The 18,323-nt window shown below is 50.1% G+C and overlaps 2 protein-coding genes across 4 annotated transcripts; both read right to left on the reverse strand.

The window, feature by feature from the left end:
• Positions 1-3,127: 3,127 nt before the first annotated feature.
• LOC120697224 (probable clathrin assembly protein At4g32285) lies at positions 3,128-6,422 on the reverse strand. The gene has a single exon (XM_039980382.1). It carries the CDS (start codon positions 5,663-5,665, stop codon positions 3,275-3,277), a length of 2,391 nt encoding a protein of 796 aa, XP_039836316.1. The 5' UTR covers positions 5,666-6,422; the 3' UTR covers positions 3,128-3,274.
• Positions 6,423-12,548: 6,126 nt separating this feature from the next.
• LOC120697225 (dof zinc finger protein DOF3.6-like) lies at positions 12,549-14,639 on the reverse strand. 3 transcript variants are annotated; one of them, XM_039980385.1, is made up of 2 exons: positions 14,365-14,639; positions 12,549-13,988 (listed from the first exon to the last, which is right to left on the reverse strand). In XM_039980385.1, the coding sequence occupies exons 1-2, from the start codon at positions 14,413-14,415 to the stop codon at positions 13,011-13,013; spliced, it is 1,029 nt and encodes a 342-aa protein (XP_039836319.1). In that variant the 5' UTR covers positions 14,416-14,639; the 3' UTR covers positions 12,549-13,010. The 3 variants fall into 3 exon arrangements, with proteins under 3 accessions (XP_039836319.1, XP_039836318.1, XP_039836317.1); XM_039980384.1 differs by having other exon boundaries at positions 12,549-13,991; positions 14,365-14,637; XM_039980383.1 differs by having other exon boundaries at positions 12,549-13,994; positions 14,365-14,637.
• Between the last annotated feature and the right edge of the window lie 3,684 nt (positions 14,640-18,323).

Consider the following 18,323-nt stretch of genomic DNA (forward strand, 5'->3'; position numbering starts at 1 on the left):
TCACATCTCCATCTCAGCTTGTATATATAGTAATAGCAGCAGTAAGAAAATCAAAAAAAAGAGAGTAAAAGTCCATGTTGCGGGCAGGACTATGCAAGGTTAATTTTGGGCATGCTAATAACATGCTCGGAGGTGATCTGGCCACCACATCTCTTTAAACCTCACAAACGAGATCCGGTACGACCTGGCCACAAATTTGCGTGCGAGTGTGTCGTAACCACACCCACACACGCGCAGGCACACAGCTCAGGTTTATGGTAACTTTTCTTCTACAACTTTTTGCCTATGTCACCTGAGGTGCACATGTGCGCGTACATCGGATTAACTTTGGGCCATACAATAATTGTGGTGTGGAAATGCAGTCCGTAGCTTAACAGATGCTTGCCCGTCATTTGCACGCTACCGCACACCGTTCGTACAACTCCGTGCGTGGGCCCGGCCATGAGCGCCGCAGGCCAGCCAGTGTGGACCGTGTCCCGGAGTCTTTCCCGGTGCCCGGCCGTGTGGTCTCGATCGGACTCTCATTCACTGGACACGATCATCCGCTGCTCTTCTTCAACAACAGGGGGGGGGGGGGGGGGGGGGGGGGGGGCGTACGACTGGTCAGGTCGGTCGTCCCTGATCTCGTCTCCGCGCGTGGCCAGTGGTGCAGTTGATCCGATCCGCCAGCGCCCGGCCGGCCGTCTCTCTCAAATGCACGGGCGATCCATCGAGCCCCTCCATTTTCTTCTTTGGCATGCGTTCATACTCGCCCAGCAACTATCGAGTAACCTACCTACTGTCATACTGGCCTTGTTTGGCTGGGCTAAAAAACTAGCGCGCACGTATTTCGAAAAAAGAATCTCGTGTGCATGAAGTATTAAATGAAGTCTATTTGCAAAAAAAATTTACGGATGGGTGTAACTTTTCACGATGAATCTAATGACGGTAATTAATCGATAATTAGCTACAGTGATGCTACAGTACCATTCTCTAATCGCGCGGTCAAAGGCCTCATTAGATTCTTCAGGGTCACTAGCGCGGGGTTCTAAAGTTGGTTTTGTAAACTGCCTTTGTTTGACAATATAATTAGTAGTCAAAATTATTACTATTCACTAGCGCTACAATTGGAGCACAAACCAAACAAGGCCACTACTACTGAATGGGCGTAGGTTTTATGAAAGCAACGGCCCTACCTACCTGGCTAAGTTATGGGTCTCCCTTCAAATTAAATACCTACTACTCCTATGTGCCTTTGGATGTATGGTCTGGTAATATATGGTGCCAACAAAAACTAGGGACCGTCTGATCGGGCGCCCTCTTGCAATCCGCCCCTTATGATGATGAGCATGGACCACCCAGTACCAATTACACTGATGCATGCTCGGTCTGGTTCGGGCCGGGTTGTGTGGTCGTCAGCATTTGATTTTGAGATGTCAATAATAGATCGAGGAGGGAATAATAAAGAGGCTTTTGAGGAGCTACGTGCAAGGGGGGAAAAAAGGTTGGTACGAGGGGCGTAGCTTGGATGGTTAACGTAGATCGTTGTTCGTACCTCCTACTAACCAAGTTTTTTTTTTTGGGGTAAGATTAGAAAATGCACCGTTGGCCATCTACCGACCCATACAGGCATACACACCGTTGGAGCACAATAACTGCGCATTTTTCCCGTATTATTAGTTTGGGTCAGAAGTCGGCCACCTCAACCTACGCTCGGATGGATCAGGTGAGAAAACTCAGCACATCTCCTGACCAGCTGACCCTTTGAACAATGCACGCAAAATTCACCAATAATAAGTTAATCTTTCTCAGGAACCAACTAATCATCCGATTCAGATCATCCACCGGAGCCGCATATCCCTGTCGTTTTCCCCTGGGACCGAGTTGCAGATACGACTACTTCGCGTAAAGAAATTAAACTGATCGGCCGGCTGGAGTTAGGTGCGGACTTTCTTCTTTTCTTTTTGAGAGGTTGATCTGGACTTTCTTCATCATCAGAGGAATGAAAATATCTTACAGGTGCTAGGGTGTGTGTAATGCTGACAAATTCCAGCACGGCCGTGTTTAGCACTGGCTCGAGAAAACGTTCTCACGTTCTCACAACACAACAAAAAAAAAACACAATAAAACTTGGTTGCGTGGCGATCTAGGAGTATCTGGTGTAACAAACTTAATTATATTGGCAATAAGCAGGTGTGAATAAGCAGTGTGTATATATAATTTGCACTATTCAAATGCCTCTCTCTTTTTTGTCAGCTTCCCTTTCGCTTTCAGTCTGACGGTGGGTCTCGCCTCTCGCGGAGAGGCTGACACGTTCATCGCATCGGATCGAGTCGGCCCGGACGCACCCATGGTCGCTCGCCGGCTGATTATCATTAGATTATTCTTTGGATTAACGCAAAGCATAACGGCCGAATCTGTTAGTACTGTAACCGCTTCTGCCTCCATTGATAACAGCTATTAGGTTGCGTTTCAAAAAAAAAAAAACAGCTACTAGGTTGCAAATCTTAGTTGCACGCAAAATTAAAGAGATAGCTCATCCTTTTTTTTAACAACAGTGTCTGCAACAACGAGCTTTATCGTTTCACAATGTAAATTAAACCTGATCAACAAATTACAACAGTAAGCGCTCTTTTCTTCTTTTTGAGTGGAAACTGAAGCGCTCTTTTATCGGATGTCTCGTTGATAATACTAACATAGAGACGACAAAACTTGTGTGTTTGGGCTGCATTTATCTCCGTATCGGGCCGAAAGGAGCCATGTCTCTGTTGTTCCTTGAGGTGGAAATGTAGCCCCGGCCCATGAGTCATTAGGCCCATTTTGGCCCGGCCCTGCTGCCTGCATCCCATCCATCGTCAGCTGAGAATTCTGAATTCAGCCCATAAAGGCTGGGCATTCTTCTGACAAGCTGGAACCGACGCCAAACATTGCAACCTAGAAGGAGGGAACACATCTTTTCAAAAAAAAAAAGAGAGAGAGAAGCGAGCACTGAACAAGTATCAAAGATAACGACATTTTTCAACCGCATTGGAAGATCCGTTCAAACACATACGTGCACAAGGGTGGTTTTTTTTTTGAAGGGAACACAATGGTGGTGTTGTACCCTGAGCTCGACATCAACTGCAAACTGCATGACACGAACAGGATCGACATCCAACAGCACCGGATTCTTATATCAGTATAGAACCGGATTCTTATCTCAGTATCAGAATCGATCGAGAGACAAGCACTATAACTTGTTGCCATCGATCACGAGTAGTGTTATTCACACAACCATGATCCTCGCATCGCATCGCTAATAGTATCCGCCGACATGGTTGTACGCCACCGGCATTCCGTAGCCGTAGGGCATGGCCACGGCGGTGTTCGGCGCGAACACGCTGCCGGCGGCGAGCCCGCTGAACCCGGCGGGCTGCCCCCGCATGCCGCCCTGCCGGTACTGCGCCCACATCTGCTGCTCCTGCACCAGCAGCTGCTGCTTCCGCTCCATCTCCGCCATCTGCACGTACGACGGCGGCGGCACCGCCAGCGACGCCGCGAACGGGTCGCCCCCGACCGCCTGCACCGTGCCGTCGGGCGCCGGCAGCATCAGCACGGCCGCCGCCGCCGCGCTGCGCCCGGGCGCCGGCAGCGCCACGCTGCTCGCGCTCCCCGACGCGGCCTGCGCGGCCACCTGCTGCCGGACCGCGCCCTGGTCGTACATCCCGCCCAGGAGCAGAGGGTCCATCCCACCGCCGAGGGACGCCGTCTGCCGGGACAGGCTGCTCGCCGTCTCCACCAGCGCCAGCTCCCAGTCCGCCTTCCCGGGCTCCGCGGCCGGCGCATGCCACGCCGAGGTCGCCGCCGGCGGAGCGTCGTCCGAGTCCGACGGGAACGCGACCCAGCTGCTGTCGGCGCCGCTGCTCGTCGCCGGCGCCGCGGAGAAGAGCGCGAGCGCGAGCTTGTTCTCCTGCTCGTCCGCCGGTTCTCTGAGGTCGACCAGATCAGCCTGACTGGTCATGTTGTTGGCCGCCAGTGCCGCAGCCGCAGAGGCTTTCGCCGGCACCGATCGGGTGGTCTCCGGCGCCGGGAGCGCCTTGACGCTGTTCATGTCGGCGTCGTCTTGGGCTTGCCCGGTGGATTGGGGCGCCGATTGTGCCGGAACTGGCGGCGGCGAGCTGCGGCCTGCCTGGCCGCGCTCCCGCAGGAACTGCTCGAGCGTCTCGAGGAGCTTCTCGTCGATGCGCTTGACCTCGGGGAAGTCGGAGGATCGCGCGACGCCGACGTCGTCGCACCAGGCGTAGAAGGCGAGGAGGCTGTCGATCTGCCTGGCGGTGCTGACGTAGGTCTCGAACGCCTTGACGCACTCGGGGTAGTCCATGTCGAAGAAGCGGTCGAGCAGGACGGCGAGCACGGCGGAGAGGTCCTCGTGGAGCTGGAAGCTCTCCTTGAGCAGCGGGTAGAGCGCGGATAGCACGACGCGGCTGTCCCTGGCGGCGCCCGCGGGGCGGCACGCGAGGAAGCGGTCGAGCAGCAGCCGCAGCTGGCGCGCGCGGACCAGGAGGCCCTCGGGGTCCATGTCGCGCACCGACGCCGGCGCGGGCGGGGACGCGCCGCCGCCGCCGCCGATGCCTCTGGTGTAGTCGTCGGCGAAGCGCACGACGCGGGGCGGGGGGAGGAGCGAGGCGAGGAAGCGGACGCGCTCGTCGAGGTAGAGCGCGTAGGCGCGGACGAAGGCGGAGTGGTCCCAGGACGCGGCGTGCGCCTCGTCGCGGAAGTCGAGGAGCAGCGAGAGGACGGGCTCGCCGGCGCGCCTCCCAGCCTGGGCGGGGCGGAGGAGCTCGCCGCGGAGGTGCGGGTCCCCCTCGGCGGCGAGGCGGTGCAGGAGCGCGAGGCACTTGGCGGCGACGACGTAGTCGCGGGTGCGCGCGAGACGGCGCGCGAGGGAGGCGACGCAGGCGCGCTGGGAGCCCCCCGCGGCGAGGCGGAGCACCTCGCGCGCGTGGCGGTCGTCGGGGGGCGCGCCGTCGTGGGAGGTGGCGCGCACGATGGCGACGTCGAGGTCGGGCTTGACGGCGCCCGAGACCCGGGCCATGCCGATGCTGGCCTGGTCCTTGACCGCGCCCAGCGCCTTGCGGATCGGCATGGCGGCGGAGGCCTGGGACTGGGGTTGGCAGGCAGGCTGAGGAAGCACCAGCGGCGGAGGGGGAGAGGAGGTCCGCGGCGCCTCTCTGACGACGTCCTCCTCCTCCTCCTGCTCCGCCCCCGGCAATATGGCCGGAGTTGGGAGAATCCAAGAGACGGATCGGAGGAGAAACTGAAGAAGAAGAGGACGCGGTTTCAGCGCGAGGCAAAGAATTGGCGGGTAGCCGACGCGAGGGCTGCAGAGAAGGACGGCCCTGATGGGCTGATGGTGGGAAGGGTGGAAATGGACGGTCGAGATGGGCTTGGGGTCACCGGTACGAACTGGGAGGACCGCGGCTGGCCGAGTCAACTTGCCGGCTTCTAGACGCTTGGCTGACGCTGACACTGGGTCCCACTCCCACCCGTACACCGTCGGAATTTTCGATGCGGAATTGGAATTGGAAACGGGCGATGCGACGCGCGCGTTTCTTCTTTTGCTTGGGGTGGTCCGGAGGAGACGAGGATCAAAACCAAAATGGCCAAGGCGTAGGTGCCTTCGAGGGGAAGCACAAGCGCCGAGCATCTTGGTCTTCCCGTAACGCTATAGCCGCTGGGGCAGTACGTTACTGACCATTCTCATATCTTACTTTATGCTATTTGCCTACTTCAAGTCTTCAAGTACAATTTTGTTGGGTTTTATTGTAGCCTTGTTGAGTATAAAATTTTGGTAATAATATGCGCAAACCTAATTCTTTTTTAAGAATTATTAGCTCGTTTGGTTCGGTACGACTTCTCAACCGGATAGTCATACCATCCGCTGGATTCAGTCTCTGATCGTGGCTAGTTTGGAAACAGGCAGCAGTGATGTACTGATGTGTGATGATGAAAAGTTGCGAATCGACAGCGGCAGTTCTTTCCTACCCAGCAGCTGCTGCGGCTCGATCTTGGCAAGAATAACAGTCAGAAGAAGTTAAGGAACTAGATGCCGCAGCTCAGATGTATTGCCTTGTACTATTCGTCGATCATCGTGGCGATCTCAGATCAGCCTACTTTTCTTCAAATGCTGATATATTAGTTACTACCGAGTCAGCATGGAAGTTTCTGGGAGAAGCATTCTCGTATTTATTTCCAAGGGACCAATAAATATTCTGAAGTCCAATTCCACGCTTTTCTTCTCATTTTCTGTCTCTCTCAAGGACGCGTTTCTTGCGTCTGCCTAATCCGATTGCTTCCACTACAGTTCGTGGCCGCCGTGTATCCCGCTTTGATCGCGAGAAAAAGTAATCTTGGAGCAGTCAGTATTCGTGCGTCCAAATAATTCTCCATCTAAAAGGCCCCGAAAATTAATCAGGAAAAAAAGGGGGAATAAAGCTTTTTTTTTCCCCAGGAAAGAAAGGAAAAAGGGGAACTGCGAAATACTACTAGGAATGATGGGCTCAATAATCTTGGAAACTGAGCAGGGAGACTCTAGCTATCTGGGCCGACGTGACCTCATAGGGAGCCCAATAGCAATGCCGCGCGCGACACTAACGACTTGGGCTCAAATACGGAAGCCCCGTTCGTTTAACTGTTTTAAATTTGAATTGGTAGTTGCAACATCGATCTCATTTTTCAAAAATAACGTTGCATTGTTGATGTGTAAATGGATTGCCCATTTTCCATTGTCTTAGACTTTATTTTAAGGTCATCCACACTGTACTTGTGACTTGAATTTCAAGTTGAACATTCCAAATTTAAGTTGAAAGAAGAAAAATACGAGTAAAATAAAGTGACATGGGGGATCCAATATAATCCGTGCCACTTGTTTCATGATACATATAGTATATGCATGCTGTCCCTCTTAAACTGTCGATCCATCTCGTCATCAACCTCCCCGCTCTGCTAGCGTCTAATTAAGCGGACTGGCCTATCAATGCTCCCGCAATTAGAATTAATATAAAAATAAAGACTATAGCTAATAATTATAGTTATCTATCTCACACTCTCTTTCATGTATTAAATATTCCAACACATAATTAAAATGCATACTTGTCATTATCTAGTTTCAATAGATTTCATTTTGCATCACACCTCCATTTGTGTTTGATATATATTTGACAGAACCATTTGTTTGTGAATTGGTATTCTTATTTATTCCATCGTACATGAATACATGATGACACATATCGTGGGTAGTATTTTTATATAAATAATAACATAAATAATATAATAAACATAAAAATAGTGATTTCAACTTTTAAATTGGTGTACTTTAAGACTTTGTTGTGATTATATAATTTAGATTCAGATTTAGGGGTTCCTTTAACTTTTAATAATGATCTAATTGGATAATTTGTATGCAAATTTAGGGGGTATTTGCATTATTTTTATAATGGCTTAGGTGGGTAATTTACATAAAAATTAGAGGGTTACTTTAGATTTTTTTATAATAGAAAAGGTGGGTAATTTAGATAAATATTTAGAGAGTTACTTTAGTTTATTTTCATAATGATATAGATGGATAATTTATTAGTAAAGATATAACAGATCTAATGCTATTATGATTAGAGTTGTCAGATTGATGGCCGGATGTTTTTTATTTTTGTAGGAATTTCTAGAATTTCTCTACTTTTTCAAGTATATCCACATTTCCAATCAGTAATAGTAAGATAAGATGTATATATCCCAAGTAAAAGACCTTTATATCTGCCTCCAATTAGTATTGTTTAGTCGCTATTCGAAATAATGTGTCTTGCTTCCCCCACACAGCTAGCTGATGAACGCACGTGCAACTTATATTCCAAACGAACTGATGCCGGCATATTGCCATTTCAGCAGGAGCCACACTCACTACGGGAGGCCGGCAGTTTGCCGTGTGCCAAAGTCACACGGCAAAGGGTGAAAAACTCACGGCAAACGGTTTGCCGTGTGCTGCACACGGCAAACAACACACGGCAAATAGACGTCGGCAAATAGGTCTTTTGCTGTGTGCCATTTATCGGGCACACGGTAAACTCTTTGCCGTGTGGTTTGTAGCACTCAGCAAACAAATTTTGAAGGAATAAAAAAAACAGCCGTGTGTGGCGCCGCCGCCGGCACCACTGTCCGCCGCCGCCGACACCATTGTCCGGCATCACCGCTCGGAGGAGCCGTAGCGGCCGCCGTCGTGGTCCCTGCCGTCGCCGCTTGGAGGAGCCGCCGCCACCGCCGCGCTCTTGGTCCCCACCACCGCCGTCGTGGTCTCGGCCGTCGCCGCTGCACGAGGGGGGCAGGCGCCTCCTGGTCCGCGACGGCGCCAGAGGGGAAGGACGGTCGCCGCTGGTGGTCCTTGTTGGCCGGGAGCGCCGGCCGGGGCGATTCATAGCAGGGGTACCTCGGCTCCTCCGCCGTGCGCGTGCCTCGCCGGCGAGACAAGGAGGGGCCCGCCCCACCGCGCGCGCCTCTCGCCGCCGCCGCCCGCCCGCGAGCCTTGCCGCCGGGAGAAGGAGGGGCTCGCCCCGCCGCGCGCGCCTCTCGCTGCCACGGCCTGCCCCCGAACTTCGCCGCCGGGAGAAGGAGGGGCCCGCCCCGCCGCGCCCGCCTCTCCCCGCAGCAGCCCGCCCGCGAGCCTCGCCGCCGGGAGCAGGAGGGCGCGCGCACCTCTCGCCGCCGCAGCCTGCCCGCGAGCCTCGCCACCGGGAGCAGGAGGGGCGCGCGCCTCTCGCCGCCACAGCCCGCTCGCGAGCCTCGCAGCCGGGAGAAGGAGGGGCCCGCCCCGCCTCGCGCGCCTCTCGCCGCCGCAGCCCGCACGCGCGTTGCCTCACCGCCTCGGCCAGCCTCGCCGCCACGCGCTGACTGCCGCCGAGATCTGGAGGGAGCAGGGGAGGCGGAGAAGAAAAGGTAGCGGCAGGAGAGAGAGAGAGACGGAGGGAGAGTGAGAGCACGTGAGGGCCAATGGGAGAGCCCCATTTCAAGGGACGAATCGATGACATGGCAACTTTGCCGAGTGTCCACAAATACACTCGGCAAAGATGATATGATTTTCATTTTTCCTTCTTTTTTTTATCACGTGTTCTTCTAAATTCATGTCAAATACAAAAGTTGATAACTACAAAGTTTTAGATTCCATCGAGCTATATGACTTTGGTATAAACTTTTTGAAATTTTAATTAGTATAAACTTTGGTATAAACTTATTTGAAATGTATTTAATTAGTTAAATATAGAATATAAATACAAAAATATACCAAATTTTAATATGGAGTACCACATGTTGTATGGGAAGAGTGGAAAAACTTTTGAAGTCGAACTCAAATTCAACCGTCACTTTTGCTCCAAACCTAACTGCATCCTTCTCAAATCTCCGAATCTTCTCCGGAGATGTTTCCATTTGTAAGCACCGTGCATGGAAAAATTACGAAACCTACTCAAATTTTTACCACTGCCTTCACATATGATATAACGAGATATTGATAAATCTCATAATTTTCAGGCTTCATTTGCTTTTTTTAGAATTTTAAAATCATTCGAACACATGTTCGTGGCCGTGTTTCCTATACAAGATGTTGAAAATTTTCTTTTCATTTCACGTGTAAGACCTCAAATTGGGCTAAATAATATGAGTATCATTTTTTCACTAATTTTATTTTATTATTTGAATCATTTGCAGTTCAAATATGACTTGATTCAAAAAATTGCTTGAAATGCAATTAATTAGTTATATATAGCAAAAAAATTTAAAAATGTACCTAATTTTAACTTGGGGTACTACATGTTGTATGTAGTGGGTAGAAAAAGTTTCGAGGTGAGAAGAGAAAAAAATTATAATTTTGCCGTGTGCCCGATAAAAATCACACGGCAAAGAACTAGGCACACGGCATTCTAGCGATTTCCGGTAGTGACTGCATGCATGCTGGAGGACAGTCCTAGCTAGCAACACGAGATAGACCGATCGATCGATCGATCTGTGTGAGATACCTTAAAGAATAGAGATGCTATACGTCTTACATGCATGCATGAATGGGTTAAATCATTGAATTCCTTGTTCCTCACCAGGAATCTAGAAAAGAACTGCTGAGCAGAATAAAAGAGAAAACAGCTAGCTAGCCATGTATGCAATCGCAATGCAGCAGGTCTCTGTCTCTCTAGATCTTTCCTGATTGACTCAGTATGTAGCCACTGTGGAGTGGAGGGATCGGAGACTGTATGATGTACAGGTGTGGTGTATAGTAGCGAGCTGAGTAGCAAGGAGCATGAGCGCATGTGCATGGTGGCTTTATTCTCCCAAAGGGGAGAACAGGGACTGCCGGGCCGGGCGCTGGCTGCTCTGGCTGCAAGGGGGAGGAGCAGGGGCGAATCCAGGAATGAGGAATAGGGGGTGACCTTCTTCTACTTTAAGCTCCTCCCTTCTTTCATCAATGTTGTTAAAATTTTTAGGGGGGGGCGGCGGGGGGATCCAAGTTTGCAAGGCAGTAGGGGGGCTCCAGCCCCCTAGCCCCCATGTAAATCCACCACTGGAGAGGAGAGAGATGGCTGCTGCTAGTATTGTTAGTAGTAGATGATGAGCGGGCAGAGAGAGAGAGCAGCAGCACGGCCGGCCAGGGTTGTGTAGGGCTCCCTAGGCCTTCGAGAAAGCAAAGGCGACCCAAATTTAAAGCAGGCAGCGCAAAGCGGGAGAGAATCTGATTCCCTCCGCCTCCGAGTAACATGCGCATATCAATGCGAGAATTCGAGATCTTGGACCATTCGCTTCCGATTCCAATTCCAATACGTACGCGCGGCCCGGCCACCGTACCGGGCGCCATTACCAACCAACCAGCTACTGCGACGATGACGACGATCCTACCACCACCATTATCTGCTTGTTGATGCTATCTCTGATCTCTTTCTCTCTCTCATCTTCTCTTTCTCTCTCTCTAGCTTATATATATATATATATACACATTCCATTCTCTCTCATGCAGGCTCTCTCGATCATCCCCTTCGCGGGTGTGGCTTCGTACGCTGCTTCCTTTCGCTTTTCTTCTGTGTACCTGCAGTGCTGCCGGCCGGCCTCGTGCTTTTGGGAACACAACACCGTTGCTCCGTTCTAAGCAAGCTAGCCAGCACTGTGCTCTATAGTCTATAGTCCTCTCTCTCTTTCTCAGTGGTGTTCCATCTCGAACTGCAATGTAACTGACCGGCCGGTAATCCTGCGCAGCAGCAGCTTGCATATATGCCCGCATGGTGGCTTCTTCCTCAGTTCATCGTCTATCAGATGAATAGATGCTTCTTCCATAGATCTGATAGCTACTACGGTACTACCTACCTACCCTGGCCAGGCCGGCCGGCCGGCCTCTCGTCTCGATCTCCGATCATCTATCTATATCCTCGTCCTTCTCGCTTCCATATATAGATATATACTCGAATCATTCAAAGATATGATCCACTGCGCCACCCACATAGCCTCTGGCTCAAGCTAGCTGGCTTACGTGTACATATATAGCCGCAGCAGAGATCGATCACACAAACTCATATGAAGAAGGAATTCTCCCTCTTAGCTTGCTTGCTTTTCAGGACGACTCCTTTTCCTTTATTCTATGCCAGCAGTGCCATGCATCATGAGCATCTATCTTGTCCTTACATGTATAAATAAATTATGCATAATAATCAATCTAGTATACCCTACCTATACATTGTGGAGATAAATTACTAAATTAGCTGGAGTAATACTACTACATGCTTACTCTTAATTAGCAGCTAATTAACTCTCTCTGTGTATCTTGCTATACCTACCCCCGGCCCATACTATCAGTAGTTTGAGTACATACGTGCTCATACAATAATTAGCAGTGTTAGGGAGAAACAATTGGCCACGGTGGGGCAGTAGTTGCCTATATAGCTAGTCAGGTGAAGATAAAGCTCATCAGCTCACTCTCTCTCCACCTAGATATGTGCATCATATCGTCTACTGAGCTGGTCGATCAATGCAATATATATGGTCTTCATGGAACACAAAAGACCTTGGATTTCATCACGCTTGCTTTAGTACGTTCTATCACTGTAAAAAGATGGTAAAGTAAAAGGTGAAAAACAAGCTAGCAAAAGACACACCCTTTTGAACGGGCCTCAGCTCGCTCTTTGACTACACCCTTTCTCTCTCCACGAATAACACTGCAATTACACAATGCTAGCTACACCACTGAATATAATTAACCAGCTAGTTCCTAACTTCCTATTTATGGGAGATATGTACATACTACAAATTAACTGCTCCTATATATTGGAGATTTATATATATAATAGTATTGCATGCTTGGGAAACTAACATGCATTTAAACTTTATACTGCCAGCATGCATGCATTCTATATTTTGCACATTCATGCATGCAAGAAATGAAATCTCCATTCCATTTCTTCTGCATATATATGCTTCTCCAATCTCCAGTAATAAGTAGCTGATTAGTTGCACCGCTGCTCAAATTCACCAACACGGATCGATCAGCAAGCAACAGTTTGCTCATGTATATATGGAGATCAAGAGAGCTATATATATGTAGTTAAAAGGGGGGAATAATTGACATATGATAGGTGTTTCCATGAACAAAATGATCAACAGCAGTACACATTACTTCACCCCAAATGCTCGACAGTGAAACCTAAATGGACCCGATCATCATAGGGAAAAACAAAGAAAGAAAGAAGAAACATAAAACCAAGCTAGTGATCATTCGAGCTAACGTGCAGCTATAGATAATACTTGTGCATGCATGATCCAGCATACGGCTCGTCCATGTCCAAATCGAGCACCATTGTCTCTCTCTCTCCCCCCCCCCCCCCCCCCCCCCTCTCCCTCTCCACCAGTTCTTGAAGAAGAAAACATTGCAAATGCATGCTAGCCTTTTCTACATCACAATACCATCACACACTCCGTCTCTAGCTAGTTGTAGGAACAACTAACGTCTTAACGATCATTGTAGATGGCCCTGACCATTACAAGAGATGGTTACCTGTAGCAGCATTGTTGGAATAGGAAGCGTAACCGGCAGCGGCGAGGTGGTGATCGCCATAGATGCCTCTTGCTGGGTAGCCGCCGCCGCCTTCCCTCTTGGCTTGCATCACGTGGAGCTCTCCCGACCCGTCTTCTCCACCGGCGCCACGGCCATCGCCACTGTCTAGACCTAGCTGGAACATCCCGGGCGCCATTGTCATGGCCAGAGGTGGCCACAGCGGGCCCTGGTCCATCGCATGCAGGAACGGGAAGCTTTGCATCTGCTGCACCCTCCACTGCTCCAGCCCGGGACCGCTGCTGCCACCCACCGAGTAGCCTCCCGCGGCGTCGAGGGGCGGCTTCCCCATCCCGGAGAAGCTCGAGCCGAGGCTCATGGCGTCGAAGTCGGCGAGGCGCAGCAGCGGTGGCAGCATGGACAGGTGGTTGCCGCCGAGCATGGCGGGGCCGCCGGGGAGCGCGGGCACGTTGGTCGTGGTGGTGCAGGCGGCTGACGACGTGGCGGACCCGGCGGGAGCCAGCGCGGCGGTGGCGGTGGCCGATGACGTCGTCCCGGCGGCCGCCGCCTGCTTGGGCTTGGCGCGCTTGGCGTGGCGGCGGTAGCCCCCGCCGACGGGCACGTTGCGGAGCGCGCCGCCGCGCGTCCAGTAGCGGCGGCAGGCGCGGCAGAAGTGGCGCGGCTGCGACAGCGAGTAGTTGTTGAAGTAGCAGAACTTGGTGTTGGTGGACTCGCAGCGGGGGCACTTGAGCCCCGGCTCCGGCAGCGGGATCCTCGCCAGCCGCGCGCGCTCGGCCATGGATATCGGCTTCGCCAGCCCCACCTGCCCGCCGCCGCCGCCGCCAGCAGCACCACCTTCGGGAAGCGCTCCCCCCATGATTGATGGCTGGAGAAGGTCATGATTGCCCTCGCCGCCACCTCCGCTGGCGGCAACCTGCTGGTGGTGGTGAGCTTGCTGCTGCTGCTGCTGCTATTGCAAAATCGAATCAAAGATCAGAAAAAGCATCAACAAGCAAGAGAGGAGAATAAAAAAAACCATAGGGCCGCCCCGGTCAATTCAGAATTTGATCTCGGCAAGAAAATCAAGCCGCGCGCGGCCTTGCTAGTATATACCAAGCAAGCAGATATGTAGTGCTTGGATCGGAATATTTAGCAAGCCCTAGTAGAGGAGCAGCGTTAGTTATTCTCTTCTTTTGAGCTGCAAACTATATTATCGTCGCGCGCAGCGCAGCAACTTTCTCCTTTTATTCGCGCTTGTTCAAAAGAGAGTGAATAAAATCTGGGGAAAAGAAAGGCAGCAGGGGAGATGCAAACAAAATTGACTAGCGAAATCGGGTTACCTGGTTATCGTTCCAGCTCGAGGAATCCAGGAAGGCAGGGGGGAAGATCATGGTGGTGGGTGATGCGGCGGCGATGCGGATGCTATGCTATCCGGCCTGGCTTGCTCCGGAGAAAGTGAGTCTTTGTGCTAGGGTTTGCCTCCTCTTGTGCCGCGGCTTGCGGAGCTCCCTCTCTCTTGGCTGCTGCTCGGAGGTAGTGGAGGGGAGGTGAGGCTGATGGGGGAATCAGGGGGTGTGAGCCGGAAGGAGGGAGAGAATGAAAAAGGGAAGATGAGACTGAGGCAGGGATGATATCAGTGAGGGATCGGACTCGGGTGGGCCCGGGTAAGCAGGAAGGGGGAAAAAATAAAGCAGGAAAAAGCAGGCCTGTACCATTCTGTCTCCGTGTAGCCTTATTTTTGTGTTGCTGCTGCTTTTCCTCTTTTCTGTGGTGCTCATGACCGACCGACCCAATGGGAGGATACAATACAAACCGTGCACGTTCTTGGCGGTGCTGACGGCTACCTGCGAGTTGTGATCGGTGATGGAGATCTTGATTATGTTCACGTATTTGTAACTGGTAGTAAATTGGTGATCATATCAATCAGAGTTACATTCCGCGGAGAATAGCTTTTCTTTTAGACGATGGAAATGAGTTCCGGCCTCAACATATAAAGTGTATGCAGCCATTTGATTACTGTGATATTCCAGATTTTTAAAATACTAAGCAAGAAATAATAAACACAGAATCATGCTTAATAAGCAAGAGCAATTCAAATTATGCATTTCTTTTGGGAAATAATATATGTGTGTGTTTGAATATGCATGTGTATGTATGTCTATGTGTATATGAAAACAGGTGAGAAAATGAAGTTTTACACATGAAATGACGAGTTTTTCAAATCACAGTTTTTAAACGTTTAAATTATCTTTCAAATTGTAACCAACAAGTTTTAAAAATAAATTTCAAACCATTGCTTAAATGGACCTTTGCTCAAAACCAATGTTATAGGTTTTCGAATGACGAACAACTTTCGTGTTCCAAAGTTTTTCAAGTTACCACACAAAAATGGGAGAAAAATTTGAATTTCGAAGCGTATAGGGCCTTTTCAAATGCACTCAAGTTTTAAATTTTATCTTTCAAATCTTTATTCAAATGAAAAAGTGCCTAAAACGAAAGTTGTAGATCTCAAAATTTTAAGCAAGTTTGGTATTCAAAAGTTTTTCGTTTGAGGCCATGAAAAAGGAAAAAAGATGAGTTTACGAACTGGACTTTGAAACTTTGAGTTATTTACAGAACTGCCCTCGCGACCATCTCCTCCTTCCCTGTCGCAACGCCGTCGCCTCGCCGTTCATCGCTGTCTCGCCGCCGGCCACGCGCCGCTCTTCCCGGACAAACTCGCCTCCCCGCTCCCGGATCCTCCCCGATGCTTCTCGACCTAGCCACGCGGCGCCGTCTTCCTGTGCGCACGCCGAGGACGGCCGCTCGAAACGCCACGACGACGCCGCGGCCATGCCGTTTGGCTCGCGCAACAGATGTTCCTGACCTCCCTCTCCACTCCATTCCCATCTCCGAGCCGAATCGGGCTCGCCCCTGAGCGCCCGAGCTCCGCCGTGAGCCATGGCCGCCCCCCTAGGTCACCATGGAGCCCCCTCCTGCGCCCCTCCTCCCCCAACACCGACCCTCTAGCGAGCTTCCCCGGCCTTCACTGGTCCTCCCCGACCCCTCCACCACCGCCCAGCCACACCGGAGCGCCACCGCCCGCCTCCATGAACGTCGGCGAGCCCCTGCTCGCCGTGGCACTGCCCGTCCGCTCTCCCATGGCCCAAATTGAGTACCCCAATACCTTCCTAGCCTCTCCGTGAAGCTCCTTAGCCCAGCCTAGCCGCCCCTACCTCACCGGAGTGCCGCCACCAGCGAGTAATGCCGCCGCCGCCCCTGACTCGCCATGGACCGGCCGCCTCCGAGCACCCCAGCCCCCACAAAGGCCCTCTGCAGGTGCGGCTCGAACTCCTCTCCATTTCCCCCAACCTAGCCCCCACCGCCGATGACTCTGCTCGCCAGAAAAGGGCCGGCCGCCGCTCCTCTGTTCCTGGTCCGACCAGGGACCTCTAGTTAAAAGAAACGAAAATTCCAGGGTCTAGTTTGTAAAATGTAGTTGAACTTCAGACAACAAACTTTGAAAATTTGTATAATATCGTAGAAAAATCATAAAAATGCAAACTAAATTGTTTTGGAATCCTTAGATCAAAACCTACAACTTTTATTACAGTCACATGTTCATATTATGCTTCTATTTTAATCTAGGATAAAAATTAGATTAAATAATACATAAATGTATCTCATGTTGTATTCATGAACCAAGGCTAGTTTTTGGACAGAAGCTACAAACATGATGGATGAGCTCCATGTAAAATTTTCATGCCCATAAAATAATTTTAACTATCTTGATTAGATACTATGTTTTTGTTAATGTTGTTTCATACTTGTGCTAGTGTTGATTTTGATACAGTAGAGTTATGTTGTCTCATAGATGTCACAGAAATAGTTTGAAACTTTTTACTCCTACTTAAGCTGCTCATATGATTTTAGACATACATAAATACATTAATTCTAGATAAAAGGTATAGTGCTCAGAAAAATATGAAAAATTTACCGGTGGCTTATCTAAGATAGCTGTTCATTCTAGTAAAATTTCAACTTTATATTCTTTATAAAATAGAAGTTACATACAAGTTCTTACTATGCTAGATCTAAAATGTTTATTTTGTTTCTGATGTTTTGCTACACAAAAAGTTTAGGATGTTTTACTTAACAAGAGCTAGCTCAAATAATGATGCTTATGCTAAGTTAAGTAAATGCAATACTAAATTTAACTAGTTTTCGTTAACTAATTGTTTGCGATAGGTTAACCAAGTTAGCTTGATGTGCTCATCCCTATGAGATGCTTGAGTGATGATTGAGTTAAATAGCTTTAGATGCTTATGTAAGTGTGTTGTACCTTATGAATGATTTGCGTGTTGCACTTCTATGCATTCATACATATGCATTGTTGCATTCCATTTAGGTACGATAGATGAACCACGTGAATGACATGACGTTGGAGTCGAGCCAGAAGATGGTGAATGGTGGACACATCCAGAAGATGGACGGATGGATCCCGATGTGCACGACCGAAGGAAGATGTTCGCCGAGCGAGTATTCTCTAACTAACACTGGCCTAGTGTTAATCCCAGGCAAGCCCCGGAGCATGTCCTTCTATTTTAAATTTATGCAACTTATTATTGTTCCTACCTACTTGCGTATTTAAGTTTACAGGAGTTGCTTGGAACCTTAGCTGCATGATCATAGGTACCTATGCTTGAACACTAGTATGTGTAGGTCGCTAATTGGCTAGGCTAATGGTTCAGTAGAAGTCGAGTGATTTCCTGTCACTCGCAAGAATTATAGGAATTGAATGTTTATTACATGCTGCAACTATAAGGCTCACGGGCGGGGCTGTGGTCCTTGTGATGCCCCATCTGTTTAGTGAAAAATGATAAGGCCGCAGTGTGTGGTAGTGGTGGTTAAGCTTTTGAACGTACTAACCACATGCCGAGAAATATGGTAATCGGTAAGCTTAAGTACCTGATCGGCCCGGCGAGTGGACTTCTCCCTCACCCTCTTTGAACGTTGTTCTCATGCGGCCACATGCGGGTGCAAGAAGGCTCACGACCCGACGTACTGTGGCGTGGATTCTTGTAGTCGAGGAGGGTGACTCTGATCCACAACCCGGAAAGAAAGGGGAAAAGTCGTGTGGGTGACTTGGTTCCCATACGTGTGTGTTAGGTCTGCCTGGCCAGGTTAACAAATTCGATTCGAATCGTCCGCTTCTCACGGTTTGGGACTGCTTAACCCTTTTGCCACATAGAGTAAGAAGTGAAAGATGATGATGATGAATATGGTTGGTTGGATGATGAAAGATAATTATTTCCACCAT

Source organism: Panicum virgatum, chromosome 3K, assembly GCF_016808335.1.
Source record: "Panicum virgatum strain AP13 chromosome 3K, P.virgatum_v5, whole genome shotgun sequence".
Classification (NCBI taxonomy): Eukaryota; Viridiplantae; Streptophyta; class Magnoliopsida; order Poales; family Poaceae; genus Panicum; species Panicum virgatum.

Coding starts and splice junctions, on each gene's coding strand:
- LOC120697224 (XM_039980382.1), bottom strand. CDS start 5,665: ATGCTCGGCGCTTGTGCTTCCCCTCGAAGGCACCTACGCCTTGGCCAT.
- LOC120697225 (XM_039980383.1), bottom strand. CDS start 14,415: ATGATCTTCCCCCCTGCCTTCCTGGATTCCTCGAGCTGGAACGATAAC. Junction 13,995..14,364: donor CGAGCTGGAACGATAACCAG/GTAACCCGATTT, acceptor ATTTTGCAATAG/CAGCAGCAGCAGCAGCAAGC.